Source organism: Littorina saxatilis, linkage group LG12 (assembly GCF_037325665.1).
Source record: "Littorina saxatilis isolate snail1 linkage group LG12, US_GU_Lsax_2.0, whole genome shotgun sequence".
NCBI classification, from domain to species: domain Eukaryota; kingdom Metazoa; phylum Mollusca; class Gastropoda; order Littorinimorpha; family Littorinidae; genus Littorina; species Littorina saxatilis.
Genome location: NC_090256.1, coordinates 39,130,523 through 39,147,707, shown reverse-complemented (window position 1 = coordinate 39,147,707; position 17,185 = coordinate 39,130,523). Strand labels below are relative to the sequence as shown.

The following is a 17,185-nucleotide window of genomic DNA, read 5'->3' as shown; positions in this document are numbered from 1 at the left end:
GAGTTGTTTGCACAGTAAATACAGCCGCGAAAAATAGCTCGCTTGAAACTGTCTTACATATCAATTCCTTTGTAATTTAAAAATTACAAAACACCATGAAAAATCATTATCGACGATCGCGAATCTGCTTATATCAATAATACATTACAAAAAGCTCTAAATACAGTAAAACCTCCCACTAACGACCTTGAAAATGTAAAAAAAAAAAACCGGTCGTAAAAAGGAGTGGTCTTTATTGGGAGTTTGGGAGGTATAATTTTTTTCACAGGGGTGGCAACTGTTGGGCAGTTTAGTCTTGAAAGTTGTGTCCGTTATCGTATTTGTGTTCCCATTTGTTGTGCACACACACACACTCGCGCACGCGCGTGCGCGCACGCGGTCTCATAGGTAAAACTCGCTGATTGACTCCGGGTAAGAAGGTCAGTGTCTGTAACCTGGGACAGGAAGGTTTCAATACTTTTACGGTGTATCTTATAAATGGAATCAAGTTGAGATCGTTTCTTGAGGAATAGAATTCCTACATTTAGATTTTACTGTGAGAACGTTTTTGCTCAATTACCTGCTTAGTACCTTTGCTCTTAATGTTTAATCTGACAATGTTAACCTATTTACATTTTGTCAAGTTTTGACTAAATGTTTTAACATAGAGGGGGAATCGAGACGAGGGTCGTGGTGTATGTGTGTCTGTGTGTGTGTGTAGAGCGATTCAGACTAAACTACTGGACCGATCTTTATGAAATTTGACATGAGAGTTCCTGGGTATGATATCCTCACATGTTTTTTTCATTTTTTTGATAAATGTCTTTGATGACGTCATATCCGGCTTTTCGTGAAAGTTGAGGCGGCACTGTCACGCCCTCATTTTTCAACCAAATTGGTTGAAATTTTGGTCAAGTAATCTTCGACGAAGCCCGGACTTCGGTATTGCATTTCAGCTTGGTGGCTTAAAAATTAGTTAATGACTTTGGTCATTAAAAATCTGAAAATTGTAAAAAAAGTATTTTTTTTATAAAACGATCCAAATTTACGTTCATCTTATTCTCCATCATTTGCTGATTCCAAAAACATATAAATATGTTATATTTGGATTAACAACAAGCTCTGAAAATTAAATATATAAAAATTATTATCAAACTTTTTTTTTCGAAATCAATTTAAAAACACTTTCATCTTATTCCTTGTCGGTTCCTGATTCCAAAAACATATAGATATGATATGTTTGGATTAAAAACACGCTCAGAAAGTTAAAACGAAGAGAGGTACAGAAAAGCGTGCTATCCTTCTCAGCGCAACGAATACCCCGCTCTTCTTGTCAATTCCACTGGCACTGCCTTTGCCACGGGCGGTGGAGTGACGATGCTTCGAGTATACCAGTATACGGTCTTGCTGCGTTGCGTTGCGTTCAGTTTCATTCTGTGACTTCGACAGCTACTTGACTAAATGTTGTATTTTCGCCTTACGCGACTTGTTTGACTAAATGTTTTAACATAGAGCCGGGGGAATCGAGACGAGGGTATGTGTGTGTGTGTGTCTGTGCGTGTGTGTGTGTGTAGAGCGATTCAGACCAAACTACTGAACCGATCTTTATGAAATTTGACATGAGAGTTCCTGGGAATGATATCCCCGGACGTTTTTTTCTTTTTTTCGATAAATACTTTTGATGACGTCATACCCCCCGCGGGTTAGGGGGAAGAATTTACCCGATGCTCCCCAGCATGTCGTAAGAGGCGACTAACGGATTCTGTTTCTCCTTTTACCCTTGTTAAGTGTTTCTTGTATTGAAAATAGTCAATGTTTGAAAAGATTTTAGTCAAGCAGTATGTAAGAAATGTTAAGTCCTTTGTACTGGAAACTTGCATTCTTCCAGTAAGGTCATATATTGTACTACGTTGCAAGCCCCTGGGGCAATTTTTTTATTAGTGCTTTTGTGTACAAGAAACAATTAACAAGTGGCTCTATCCCATCCCCCCCCCCCCCCCTTTCCCTCGTCGCGATATAACCTTCGTGGTTGAAAACGACGTTAAACACCAAATAAAGAAAGAAAGATGACGTCATATCCGGCTTTTTGTAAAAGTTGAGGCGGCACTGTCACACCCTCATTTTTTAATCAAATTGATTGAAATTTTTGTAAAGCAATCTTCGACGAAGGCCGGACTTCGGTATTGCATTTCAGCTTGGTGGCTTAAAAATTAATTAATGACTTTGGTCATTAAAAATCTGAAAATTGCAATACATTTTTTTTATATAAAACGATCCAAATTTACGTTCATCTTATTCTACATCATTTCCTGATTCCAAAAACATATAAATATGTTATATTTGGATTAAAAACAAGCTCTGAAAATTAAAAATATAAACATTATGATCAAAATTAAATTTCCGAAATCGATTTAAAAACAATTTCATCTTATTCCTTGTCGGTTCCTGATTCCAAAAACATATAGATATGATATGTTTGGATTAAAAACACGCTCAGAAAGTTAAAACGAAGAGAGGTACAGAAAAGCGTGCTATGCAGCACAGCGAAACCACTACCGCGCTGAACAGGCTCGTCAGTTTCACTCCGTTATGCACAATTAAGCGGCGGACTACGGTCATTGTGAAAAATTGCAGTGCGTTCAGTTTCATTCTGTGAGTTCCACAGCTTGACTAAATGTAGTAATTTCGCCTTACGCGACTTGTTGGTGTTCTTCTCAACAGTTTCTTGAAATAAATACATGTAAATGGAGTCTTGTGGAAGATTTTTTGTGTGGCAAGGCACATGTCCGTGTGTATGCGTTAGTGTGTGTGTGCGTGTGTGTGTGTGTGCGTGTGTGTGTCCGTGTGTAGTACTTGTGTATGCGCACGTGTGCGCGCGCGCGTACTTGTGTGTGAGTGTGTGTGCGCGTGCGTGCGTGTGTAGGCCTATGCGTGCATGTGTGAATGTGTATGTGCGCACGTGTAAGTCAGTGTGTTTGTGTCTGTGTTAGTGTGTTCGTGTCTGTGTTAATCCGTACATATGATTACACAGCTACTAAATGTCAATCGGCAAACAGGCACTTCAAGACCGCACAAAAGCCTCGAAAAGCCTACACATAACCTCAAACAAGGAAGTGATTTGGCATCAACTAAGCCCGGGTTCACCTCAAAAGTCTACCACTCATGTTAGGCTACGTGCTGAATCACGGCGACGATCCTTCATGCAGTGTCGTGCGTGGTCAATAATGCAACGCGATACTCTCCACCTGCTTTGTTTTTGCTTTCGTAGTGCTACAAGGAGTCAGTATAAATTGTATATATTCTCACCAAATAGGTCTCTTACATACACACACACACACATACACACACACACACACACGCACACACACACACCGTGCACACACACACACTCTAACACACACACACACACACAGGCCCTGTCATGGAAACTGCGTCGTCGTTTCTGACACTAGTACTAACATAGTGATTCTTGAGAGTGCAGATAAGGAGTCGGCCACCGGCCTCCCAGGTCACTCTTTCTCTGTGCACACTTGAAGACAGGTAACAGTGACAGACCCTTTTAATCCCAAATCTAAGTGCAACGACATTCACTTGTTACATGTTTCAACTAGTAAATACTGCACACTGGACTGGCGCTGTGGCAGGGTGGTAAGACGTCGGCCTCTCAATCGGAAGGTCGAGGGTTCCGAATCCCGGCCGCGGCCGCCTGGTGGGTAAAGTGTGGAGATTTTTCCGATCTCCCAACTTATGCGCAGACCTGCTTGTGGCTTATCCCCCTTCGTGTGTACACGCAAGCACAAGACCAAGTGCGCACGGAAAAGATCCTGTAATCCATGTCAGAGTTCGGTGGGTTATAGAAACACGAAAATACCCAGCATGCTTCCTCCGAAAGCGGCGTATGGCTGCCTAAATGGCGGGGTAAAAACGGTCATACACGTAAAATTCCACTCGTGCAAAAACACGAGTGTACGTGGGAGTTTCAGCCCACGAACGCAGACGAAGAAGAAGAAGAAGAACTGCACACTGATTTTGTTTAAAGTGTGTGTAATAAGTGTGTGTGTGTGTGAGTGTTGTGGTGGCTGCAAAAGGTCGGTCCTCTTACCAGAGGCGACTACAAAATCTCTCGCGGACAACCCCAACATTTTAACACGCACGTCCGACGGTCAATACGTTTCCGTCCTCAAATAATGCTCTTTGCAGGGTGTTAAGAAATTGTTCTTTACAGTGCAAGTTGAAGCGTTTTTGTTTTCAGGCTGTATTTTGCTAGGTTGAGTCCAACAGACAATCCATTTCCGTACTCAAATAATGAACTTTGTGTGGCAGTTTTGGTGAATGAGGCCAGAATTGTTCTTCTCAGTTTTGTTTTCAAAGTATATTCTGCATGTGTGTGGGGTTTTTCCCCTCTATTTCAGTTTAGTTCCTTGCGAAAGTCTTGCTGGCCCGGCGAATACAAAAATATGTTTCTGGCTAACGACATCTTGCGAAGTCATCGCCGCTTGTCCAATAGGCGAGTTGAAGAAAAATGCTTTTACAACTTCTACATGAAGGTTTCATAGGTGTACAGGTCTATACAATCTGAAATAAAGCGAGCTCGTCTTTTGTTACCTAATTCCACACAGCAAATTGTGAGACTGGTTCAGCGGGTAATTGATTTGTCTTGGTGCTTGGTCGAGTTACCTGACACAGAGTGATCATTACCTGACTCAACGGCCAGAATAATTGATGGACTAAATCAGTAGACAAGCTGGTTAATGTGCCGCTCAAAACACGCAGTATTGTGAACAGTGCATTGTGCAAGTTTCTGAGTACTGATGAGAAAACTCGCTGATTGCCTAGATCTATATTGCCTTTTCTGTTTGGGGTTTGATGGAGGGGGGGGGGGGGGGGGTCATGTGTTTGAGGGTTTGTTTGCTTGCATTGTTTTTAAGACGGCTTTGTAATAAAACATTGTATTTGAGGGTCTTTACAAGAGAACTTCATTCAATCTCTCTTTCAAAGAAACATCGCTTCACGGCACCTCTGCGCTCTTTAAACAAAAATGTCATGAAGAGTGTTTTGAATATATTAATATACTTTACAGACACTCACATGTGAAACATAAACACTGTTCTCTCCCCCCAGGGTAGCACACCATTCTGAAGAAAGATTTTGAAAGAAAAATGTTAATGGTTCCGTCGGTGAGCACTCTCATCAGAAATGTTCCATTTTTGAACACATTTCTGTAACAAGTTTTGAACACTTTGTGACATAATGTAGAGTTCTACTGTCAAAAGTAGCATACATAGTGTTTACTAGTGTTTGACATGAACACTTGTGAACACTATGTGTTTATTATGGGTGCCTCTTTCGCCAGGAGAACTATGTGCTATGTCACAAAATGTTCACAACTTGTTACAGAAATGTGTTCAAAAGTGGAAGACTTCTGTTTAGAGTATCCAAACATGATCTGCTGACCGTTAAGACAAAGAATACAAAGTCTACAGCCAGATGAGAAAGCTGAAACCAAGCTGGTGCAATGTGTAATACGCTTTGGACTTGCGGTTTACCCCTCACTCGTGACGTGCTGCAAACTTTATTTCCACGTCGGCACATAGGCCTATTTCAATATTCATAGAACGGTTAAACCATCATTGAAACTGATCGATAACTGTCTATATGTATATCATGTTTGGAGACGTTTTGTTTGAGCAATGTTTTATTCAATCGCCCATTGGTATAACACATACTTAAATGCGAGGAATCAACAAAAGGCTGTACAGTACTGTAGTTCGCTTCAAGTGATGGTCTTTTGAAGAGATTCACAGGAACATGGCTTCACGGCACAACAAATGCGCTCTTAGCATTGTTAAAAAGTGTACTGGAGAGTGTTTTGATTATACTCTACAGACACTCAAATGTGAAACACGCACACCTTTCTTTCCCCGCCACCACTCAATACCACCACCACCACCACCACTATCCCTGTTCCCTCCTCAGTCCTGCCATGCAACTTTTCCAGGCAGAGTGGTGCAAGATCGTATTGAGAAGTGTCGCCAGATTATAACTTCCTTGATACATTCAGGTGGCGCTATATCTATAGACGTACACTGAATAGATATCTGTGAAGCGTGTTTTGTACTCCGACCGCTTGGCTTTCAGGCTTGCGACAGCCTTTTTGCGTCTCGCCTTTTATGTTGGTGAGTAACTAAATATGATTTACAGTGTTATAAGTTTATGTGAGATTGGCATGATTAATATAAATTCGAGTAAACCTATATATGGCCTATACTAGAGGAATACCCGGCTTCGCCGGGGTGAATCGCGAGACAGAGACAGACAGCGTGGCGGTTCACCACAATCACCTTTGAAGGCGAAGTCCTGTCAAACGGGACTGAGAATTTTAGAGCTTATTTCTTAACCCTATATTATCTGCTGTGGCTTCTCAAATGCCAGAACATACAGACAGACAAAAGCCGCTAGACCACATCACAAACAGAACTCTACAATACACAGGTTTTTGCCCACACACACACACACACAAACACACACACACACACAGAGAAGCCGTATATATATATGCATATCTGTATCTATAAATATATAGAGATAGGTGAGAGTGTATTTTTCGCGTGGCTATAAATTGATTCGACCTTTTCACTTTGACAGTAAGAACAACTTACGGGTGCAAGGGAAGCGTTGTGGACAGCGCAGTGGACAGCGCAGTGACATTCTAAAAATAGTAATAGTAACTTACAAACGGGAAAGCCACACGAAGGAAGGGAGATAAACGCCAAACACTGGAGAAGATAAGGAAGAGTTACTTATAATGGTGAAATGAACACAAAAACCAAAATCAGTTCAGCGCTGCGCGCTGAGAGCACGTGTTGAAATATCTCATCGATGATATTGTGTCCGGGGTGTAGCTGAATACGGTGTCCAAATTTGAAAAAGATCCAGCGAGAACTTTGGCGTTGTGATGTGGTGTAGCGGCTTTGGTGTGTCGGTATGGGGGCCCGGGTAGCTGAGGTGGAACCAAAATCGGTTCAGCGCTGCGCGCTGAGAGCACGTGTTGAAATATCTCATCGATGAGGTTGTGTCCGGGGTCTCTCTGAATAAGCCCACCAAATTTGAAGCAGATCCATCGAGAACTTTGGCCGTGCATCGCGAAGACACAGATACACAGACACACACACAGATACACAGACACACACACAGATACACAGACAGACACAAGTCGTATATATATATAGATTTTTAGACCTCGCTGACTGCGAGTGAGCTCAACATTCTTTTGTGAGGGTAGTAAAACGACTGTTCAGTGACAGGCGGTCGACGTGTTCTGATTCTTTTTGGTTTGTTGAAAGCGTATGCGCAACTTGAATTGAAACCAGTAACTTGAGGCGTGTACGACTGCGCTGATTTCAACAGTATTACTGTATTGAGATGCGAACTGAACACATTCCAAAATACCCGATGCTGAACTTGAACTGTAGGTCTATTTTCGTATCCGTGATTGGTGCATAATGACACTGCAAAACGCTTCTACTACCCATACAAAGCTGTAACTGATTTGTTTCCCTATGCAGGCCGTTTGTTTGTTTATGGAAACTTGAACTAGAGACGAGCGTGAACCATTGACATATATTGCACTGTGTTTGCTCGGCAGGGCACTGACAAACACAAACACACTGACACAAACACACACAGACAAGACACAGACAGACAGACAGACAGACGGACAGACACACACCAAAACACACACACACACACACACACACACACACACACACACACACACACCGTCACACCTGTTGTCATTACAATTGTTACTGACAAAGCTAAGACGTTCTCATCTGCAACCTTTTACTTATAGCCGAACGACAGCAGAACACCTGCCGCATGCAGCATCTGCTAGATTCAGGAACACACTGCCTTAAGCTTAATACGGAATTGATTTTGAAAGTTATCAAATTCAGTTGTCACCTTCCATTGTGAAGGGATTTATGTATGCCATTCTAAGCATATGTTCGATTGTTTACGCCGAGCACACATTCAGTTGTTATAACTGTATTTCAAAGACTGAGTAGTTCATATTTATATGAGTACTGATATTTCAGTCTCTTTGTTTTTGGATTTGTATTCCAAAGAGACAAAAACACAGATAGAGGTTAGCTACTCTCTCTCTCAGTCTCTCAGTCTCTCTCTCTCAGTCTCTCAGTCTCTCTCTCTCTCTCTCTCTCTCTCTCTCTCTCTCTCTCTTTCCCATCCCCCTCTCCCCGCCTCTCTCTCGCTCTCTCTTCCCGCCCCTCTCTCTCCCTCTCCCTCTCTCCCTCTCTCTCTCTTTCTCGCGCTTTCTTTCCCAGCGAGCATTTGATTGTTTTAGTCAATCAAGCATTCTGCTTCAACTTGATGGCTATACTAACACGGATATTGTTGTTCCGATACTGAAAGGGGCTATTGGCGGACTCTGACCCTTCAGCAGTACTACACCACGTACCTACGTACGTACCAGTGCCAACGGTCACATCAATACGAAAATAAAATACAGCACCTTTGAGCTTCATTCAACTTGACCAGTTGACAACTAACACGGGAATAGTTTTTTGTTAAAAGGAGTAATCGGAGTCAAACGCTTCATTAGTACCAGCCTACATACCAGTACCAACACTTTGTGTTAACCTTCACCGGATCACGTTTTGGACTACACATTCCGGATGATGTGGGTCGTGTGCGACCCATACTTTCCAAAGAAAGTTTCAACGTAAAAAGTATGGGTCGTACACGACCCACGCCATCCGAACAAAAATAAAGTCGTTTTGCCGCTATTCGGAACTCTTGACTCCCCACCAGTGTCATCACTCACCCTGAGTCAAATGAAAGGACTAATACTGACACAAATTTGTGTACTTCATGTTGATAGCAACCAGCATAGTTGTTTCCTGTTGAAGAAACTATCGGACTCACGAACACCGACGATCACACCCGGCAAAAAGCCAGACACCTTAACTTCGCACTGCTTCCTGTGGTCCTGTGCCTCTCACTCAAATATCCCCGGTGTAACACGAAATTTTTACTCCACGAAAAATTTACTCCGCAGTAAATATTTCGTACGAAATTCTTACTCCGAGTACACTTTTCGTACGAGAAAAGAACTCCCCAAGGCACGAAAAGATTACTCCCTCCACGAAATTTTTACTCCCCATTTTTTTTTTACTTCCAGTAAAAAATCTCGTACGCAAAAATGGGATGCGGGCGAAGGGATAATGCCAATAAGTGATCTCGCGCACACGAATGTCGCGTTACCCTCCTTCCATCCCTTCCACCACCAAGACTAACAGGGGACAAGGGAGTACAAATTTCGTACACCTGGCATGGGAAGTTAAATTGCTCGTGTTGGGGGTGAAGTAATTTATTCGTTATTTATTCGTCAGTGGACATTTTTGTACGAAATGTTTACTGGGAACTCACCTGTCTTGGGGAGTAATTTTCTTGTGCAATGGGGGAGTGCTTTTTTCGTAAAGGGAGTAACTTTTTCGTACGAAATGTTTACTCCGGAGTAAAAATCTCGTGGGAGTCATTTTCTCGTGTTACACCGGTCCAGTACTTGTACATGGCCCAGTAGAACCCCCCTTTGAAGACCGCCCAATTTTAGACTCCCTCCCTTTTAATTAAGGTCCTGCTTTCTCGGACTTTCCATTCAAAACCTCTGTAACTTTACCCCCATTTTTAAGACTTACTCAAGACCTGATTTTTCCCCAGATTTTCGGAGGTCCTAAATAGCGGCCGTTCTACTGTCCGAGCATGTCGGGCGCTAACCTGAGCCGGGAGAAGCGAGAACAGTACATGCGCGTCTTCAACGAGCTTGACACTGACGGCAACGGGTGGCTGTCCAGGGAGGAAATTGGTCAGTGGTTGAAAAGGGCGGGCTACAGTCTGTCAGAAACACAGATTGAGGTAAGCTACTCAGGGCCGGACCAAATGAGTTGTAAGAGGGGGGTTCCTCCTTTGCAGGCGCGCGAACTAGGGAGGTCCGGGGGCATGCTCCCCCGGAAAATTTTTGAAAAACGGTTAAAATCTGTGCAATCTGGTGCATTCTGGGCCTTGTTTTGAGGGTTAAGAGCAGCATTGTTTTGGTGCTAAAACTAGTAAAAGTCAAAGCAAGGTACATGCTTTTTCCAGGGGTGGGGTTCCGGAACCCCTGGAACCCCCCCCCTGGGTCCGGCCCTGGCTACTCTGTCTGTCTCTGCCTGCCAGTGTCTGTTTGCCCAGTATCTGTCTGTCTGTCTGTCTGTCTGTGCCTCTCTCTCTCTCATTTCACCAGAATCTCTCTCTCTCTCTCTTAATTTTCACCAGAATCTCTCTCTCTGTCTCTGTCTGTCTGTCTGTCTCTGTCTGTCTCTGTCTCTGTCTCTCTCTGTCTCTCTCTCTCAGTTCACCAGAATTTATCTAAATGTGGGTAAAGTACAGAACTCTGCGTAGGCCTACTTATATACACTCGGATATACCTATAATATTAGACTCTTCCAATGAGAGTACACGTCCGAATAAAGAACACTTCTTTTGTCCTTTGGTAAAGGAGTCTGCAATGCATCACCAGTCTTGGCTGGTCCCAATGATGTCCTCCCATCACGAGTACCAATGGGTGTTTTCCTTCCTATTTGAACAAAATAAGTTTCCAGCGCTGGTCAGTTCGTTATCGCGGAAACCGGAAGACGGTGTTTTATCTTCGTAAGTTGTTCCACAAATATCTCCTTTGTCGTTTCAGAGTGTCTTTAGGATGATAGACAAGAATTCAGATGGAAAAATCACCCTTGATGAGTTTTACACCTTCATGGAACTGATCAACAAACCCCCGGACAGGTAGGCACAAATACAGTTGTTTTCTACAACTTGACTTTCCGACCCATAGCACATGGAAGCAGGGGCATTGTTATTTAACCATACTGCATCAGTTTGGGGCACTGACTTGTAAATGCAATTGTAACCGCTGTTTAAACCAAATTTCCAAAAATAAAGCACGACTTTATCGTGTAGGGGAAGGGCCCCTAATATGGACCACTTGTTGTTTATTGCTGATAACTAGCAAGGCTTGTTTTCGTGCAAAGAAGTTTCATTTTGTGTTTGGTAGTCCTTCTTTCTTAGGTTAACCGTTAGGCCTAATTAGAGTAAAATAGCTTTGATACACATTCAGCAAAAATTAAATACAGAAAAAATCACAAAGGGTCCATCTTAGGAGCCTGGGCGCCTAATATGGACCAGTGAAGCGGTCTTCACGAATCACTGTAAAAAGCCCCCTATACTTCAAAGTAACATGATACAACTTAGTGTGCAAGTCAGACTTATTCAAATATGCTCTAGATTTATCTGTTTCGGGTTGATGAGAGCATTATTTGAAGCACACCAGGAAACTAAAGAAGCTTATCAAAAACAGAGTGAAAATAAGTGAAAGTATCCACTTCCACGTTCGTTGCATTTTTTTTAAATCTCGAGGGCTAGTTATAGGTTATTACCAGCAAGCTTCTTAATGAATTAATGAAAATAGCCTTTAGCTTTTATTTTCTTCGATTTGTTGAAGGTGGTCCATATTAGGGGACTCGCACATACTTTGAGATTTTGCTATTATTTTTTGTTTGCAGTAGAAACTCGGGGTCAACACTGCTAAAATGTAACAAATACGGTATTAGCTGTCATATATAGCCATTTCTGTTTGATAAAAGCTTTGGCTGTAGACAGAAACGAGTCTGTTTTAGGCGGCAAATTTAGAGTGAACGCTGCCAAAAGAAGAAAAAGCCTAACGGTTTTGAGATTTGTGTTTCTGCAACTGTTTTGACATGTGCAAGTTATCCAAAGAGGGTGAATACAGCGAATAAAACTTTTTTGAGCGCTCTAGCGCCGTTAGTTGGTGGTGGTCCATATTAGGAGCCGGTCCATATTAGGAGCCCTTCCCCTAAATGATTCGCTTCGCCATCTCAGATCTGGCCAGTTGATAAGGCAATCCTTCACTTGGACACGTCAAAATTCAACAAGTCAAATTTCAAAGAATCAATCACAACTATTTGATAAAATCCACTTACACTACAGAGTATAAAATACTTTTATCTGAATACAGTACAGCCGCACTCGCCTAAACGAAACACGCAAAAAAGTTGGATATCTGAAACCAAAACCAATTCCCCGCCAGACCCCCCTCTTTGTAAGACTTTCTAATTCGGATAAGCCAAACTCTGTCAAAAAATAGCTAACTCAAACACGGACATCTCAAACGTGATTTTGACAGATAAGCCAAACTTTAAACAGTGTCGGAGAGACATTTTTTTTTTATTTTTCCTTGAAAAACACCTCAGGAAGATAAACATATTTCGTCACGGCTATAATTATCCTACGGAAACGAACACGTCACCTGTTTTTGAGTATGCGGGGAAACTGATGACGTGTGCCACATTGACCAAGAAATACACGTGTCACGTGATGCGACGTTGAAATCCTTGCGGCTGCCAGCATGTTACAAACAACTGTTGCAGTGTTCAAAAACGAGTGGCTCTCATACAAACCTCTTTTTCCAATCGAAGGAAGAGATCTTTGTGAAGAGCAAATCTACCTGAGGAATGTATGTGCTCATTTTGAGCGAGTCAGTGGTGAAGATCAAACCACAATAAACATGCAGCGAAACAAAACACTTGCCTACAATCTATGTTTACGGAGATTTGATCTTGATTTATGACCACAGAGACAAATTGTCTTATTTTGTTTCTTTTCTTTCTTTAATGGAGAGGGTTTCATTAACTTGACATTACTTGGAATCCTTTTAACAAAAGCGTAGTTGCTTGTGGAATCTCTGGCCCTTTGTTTTTGAGATGTGTCACTGTTTTCACCATTTATTTTTACAGTTGGCTTTGAGGTATTAATAAAGCTCCACTGAAGAAAGCACTTGTAGTTTGTATCTGTTTTGATCTTATTCATTTAAAAAAAAAAACACACACACACACACACCACGCACAGAGAGAGAGAGAGAGAGAGAGAGAGAGAGAGAGATTCCAAGTGATTTTACAACTTATCCTGAAAAAACTCGCTTAAGCTGAACTGCAGGGTAATTTTTGGGGAAAGGTTTGGCTTATCTGAACTCGGATATATTATATGCACAAACTCGGATAAGCGAAACGATTTTTCATTCCCCGGGCGAGTTCGGCTTAAGCGTGTTTGACTGAATTACAATATCTAAAATCGAACACTATGACTGACACATTACACTGTTCCAGCACGTCCAAACTAAGGCAAGTGTTCACGTCAATGGATACCAACGGGGACGGGCAATTGTCAGAAGACGAGCTTGTGGGAGGCCTCAACAGATGTGGGTATCAGCTGACCAGGCAGCAAGTGCACAAGCTTATCGCCAACCTCGACACAGACGGAGATGGGACCATCAGTTTTGAAGAGTTTCTTGCCGCCTTTCAGTGAAACACACATGGCACGTTTTGATTGGCTGACCTTTGAATTTAACAAGGTCAAAAAGAAAATGACCCGTATGCAGGACCGGTATCCGTGCAACAGATTCGTGTTTGATAATCGAATATGGTTTCATTGGTTGAAATTCTGTTATTATGGAATATAAACGTTAAACGGCATTGCTGGAAAAGTTACAGACACTGTTTCATTGATTGAACTTCTGTTATCAAGGAATATAAGCGACAAGGCTGGACCAGTTACAGTTACCGCAGTGATTGCTATTTCCCGCTAATATTTTGCCATAATCAGTTTATGATGTATGCATATACTGAAACAATATTACTAAATATTATAGGATACGCTTACAAGTTTTGTAATCAGGGATGCGATTTAAACAGTTCGCGATAACTGTGCTCCTGTCTCAGACTCAAATAAGCCTGAAACGCCTGAAATGGGTCTCTGGTTGGGGAAACTGACTGTGACACACACCTCCGTCACATGACACTGATTTTGTTGGAAAAGAAGAAGCAGAGGTTTGACAGTTTTCCTCGCATTTTGATATCACCACACCCACCCCACCCATGGACTCCCCGATGTCAGACTCTCCCCCCCCCCCCCCCCCTTCTCTTGATCCAGACCATTTTCTCAAACTTTTTGTTCACAAACTTTGTAATTCACCCCCGATTTTGGACTCCCTCCAGAAGACCTGGGCCAATGTGCATGAGAAAGTAACCAACCGGTTGGGAGCCAGCCGCGGTGTTGGATTGGTTGAAATTGAGATTTGTTGTGATTTCAACGAATCAGATCCCACGGTTTGTCCTCACCTGGTTGGGTGGTACCCACTTTTGCTTCGTGCACCTCAGCTCTGAGATTCTGAGGTGAGGGGAGGGGGGGGGGGGGGGGGGTCCACTGTATACGTGTATAGCATACTACCGGACGAGGAGAGCTTGGAGGCCCACACCTCCTTTTTCCTCTCTGAAACAGTGTCACGTGCCTCTAACACAGTCCTGTGTCAGTAGTTTTTATCAGAGTTTTTTGTGTGGTTTTTTTTTTTTTTTTTGGGGGGGGGGGGGGGGGGGGGTCTCACAATATTATACGAAGTTAGTATCTGGATCTGGATAACCCGCCTGGGTTGGTGGTTGGCGGGTGCGCCACAGAAGCCGACGACGACTATCAACGTACAACTGTGCCCCTTGGCATGAAGACCTATCACCGCGCAGGTTAGGTACAGTGGAATTCATAGAAACATAGTGTCATAGGCGGAACATATAAGCGCTCTACTGAACGGCACGTGTAACAACAGTAACTTGAGTGAGAGTTGTGTGGAACGAAGTCAGTCTTACATTTAGGGGATTACACTGTATTTGAAAGCCAGTCCCCAATAACAAGTTCACATTGTCTGTTTTGCAGATGAAGTTAATGCAAATACTGATGCAAGCTCGGACATACTTATTCCAAAAGATGTCTCGTGTACTTAACTCATTGATTATGTGTTGTACGTTTTTGAAGTCTTTCTTGTCATAAACACGCACACACACCGGACGGACACACACACACACAGACTCTCTCTCTTTCTCTCTGGCTCCCATGTGTGTTGGACAGGCTGAAAAAAGATTTTGGATCATGAAAAGAATGTGAATTTTTTGTAATAATTTGATGTATTGATAACACTTGTGGTGGTTTTGTGTTTTCATTATGAAAATTAAACATTTCAACTCTACCTCCCTGTGATTTGCCCTACAGCCACCCTAATGTTCTTTCAAAGCAAAATTGAGACGATAAAGCATTATGGAGAGGGCACTGCATTATATTGTATTTGACTATTATACTGTGTTGCATTGCGCAGCCTGAACAAAAATTACAATTTCTCCTTTTTCAACTTTTAAAATATATTTTACGTAAAGTATCTGTGTGTGCGTTGTTCCTTCACCTCATCGTTGTTTGTGTAAATCTTATGATAAGCTGTGTAATGCCAGAAAGAAAAGAAAAACTGAAGTGAACGCATTGCACTCTTTCACCGAGACTATACATTGTAGTGGATGGCCGAAACCCTGCGGTTGAACAAATGCTGATACATCATTGTCTTGGTAACATAAGCCAACTAAACCTAATTTGCATAAAACGGATTTTCTTAATATATGAGCTGGTTTCCTCCAAAACATTATCAGTGTATATTTTTGGATTCAAATAATAACAAAGAACGAATTGCACTGATTTGTGAAGTTGTACTGACTTGCAATTTTTTATTCAAGCCCAAGCGGTTTAATTAACAAATATTAGTTACCTCTTTTGTGAGCTTTCGAGCATAAATGCAATCTCATAGTCCGGACTGGGTCAAAGATTGCTTGACAAACAAATTCAATCATTTTGATGGAAACATAATTAGGTCGCCATAGTGCGGCCTCAACTCTTTTTTTTTTTAAAGGCGATATAACGTCATTAACGATATTTATGGGGGGGGGGGGTGGGAATGTCTGGGAATATGATATGCACAAACCGACACACACACAGACAGACACAAACAACCTCGTCTCGATTCCCAGTTACCAGAAAACATTTAGGCAAAGCTTGACTTATTGTAAAAAGGTGGAATTTTCTGCAACTAGAATGTCTACTCTGCTCAAAGACCCGCCATTTTTAATTTTAAGATGTCCTCCACATCAAGACCTAATAATTTATTCTCACACTTTCTCTTTCCAGTGTCAATATATCTACCTTCGTTTAAAGACTCCCTCCCAGTAAAACCTCAATATTCAAAATGTTTGGAGGTCTTAAAACACAACTATCATTGTACTAGAGTCCGAAAAATTGCCTGCAATGTATAGATCCTATCGGTATTCCAAGCTCTCGTAATCTCTCGCAAACAACAGAGCATAGCAAAGCATGCGGTACAGCGATCTCGTGCGAGCTGCACAAGCCAAGGTTCGAAGTTCTCGCGATGTTCAAAGCATAACAAAGAGCGTGTCTCGCGAGAGCTGCTCAGATACCGAAAAGGTCTATTCCAGCAGAACGACTGACAAAAACACGGAAGTTATTTGGGTGTTCAATGAAATTCTCCCCCTTGAGACCTAGACATTGCTTTACGGGCAGATGTTATCTTTTAGTGGGGGGGGGGGGGGGGGGGGGGGGGGGGGGGGACAGAAGAGGGTTAATAGATGTGTTGACAGTTTGTATCCAAGATAGATAAAAATAAATAGAATGAGAGGCCTCTTGGTGGTGGTGGTGGTGTGTGTGTGCGATAGAGAGGGGGCGGAAGGGGATAGGAATAGAAGGGAGAGAGAGAATTATGAGAGCAGCAAGAAAGCTTGCGAGTGGAAGTACCATGTACCATTTCGCGTTTCTTCCTCGGAAAGCCTTCCTGTTTTTCTTGCGTCTCGAGAGTTGCTGGCGGACGGATCGCCATCGTCAATCAATATCAATATGAGGCTTATATCGCGCGTATTCCGTGGGTACAGTTCTAAGCGCAGGGATTTTTTTTTTTTAATTTTTAATTTTTATTTTATGCAATTCATATCGCGCACATATTCAAGGCGCAGGGATTTATTTATGCCGTGTGAGATGGAATTTTTTTTACACAATACATCACGCATTCACATCGGCCAGCAGATCGCAGCCATTTCGGCGCATATCCTACTTTTCACGGCCTATTATTCCAAGTCACACGGGTATTTTGGTGGACATTTTTATCTATGCCTATACAATTTTTCCAGGAAAGACCCTTTTGTCAATCGTGGGATCTTTAACGTGCACACCCCAATGTAGTGTACACGAAGGGACCTCGGTT

At 42.3% G+C, this 17,185-nt stretch overlaps 1 protein-coding gene and 1 long non-coding RNA gene across 2 annotated transcripts; one reads left to right on the top strand and one right to left on the bottom strand.

Moving 5' to 3' along the window:
• The first annotated feature begins 5,974 nt into the window (after window positions 1-5,974).
• Window positions 5,975-14,349, top strand: LOC138981900 (calmodulin-like protein 5). Its single transcript, XM_070355042.1, has 4 exons — window positions 5,975-6,155; window positions 9,718-9,912; window positions 10,724-10,818; window positions 13,215-14,349. The coding sequence occupies exons 2-4, from the start codon at window positions 9,760-9,762 to the stop codon at window positions 13,411-13,413; spliced, it is 447 nt and encodes a 148-aa protein (XP_070211143.1). The 5' UTR covers window positions 5,975-6,155; window positions 9,718-9,759; the 3' UTR covers window positions 13,414-14,349.
• Window positions 14,350-14,471: 122 nt separating this feature from the next.
• On the bottom strand, window positions 14,472-14,722 carry LOC138981901 (uncharacterized). The gene is made up of 2 exons (XR_011460730.1): window positions 14,584-14,722; window positions 14,472-14,509 (listed from the first exon to the last, which is right to left on the bottom strand). It is a non-coding gene; the product is annotated as an uncharacterized lncRNA (long non-coding RNA).
• Window positions 14,723-17,185: the final 2,463 nt, after the last annotated feature.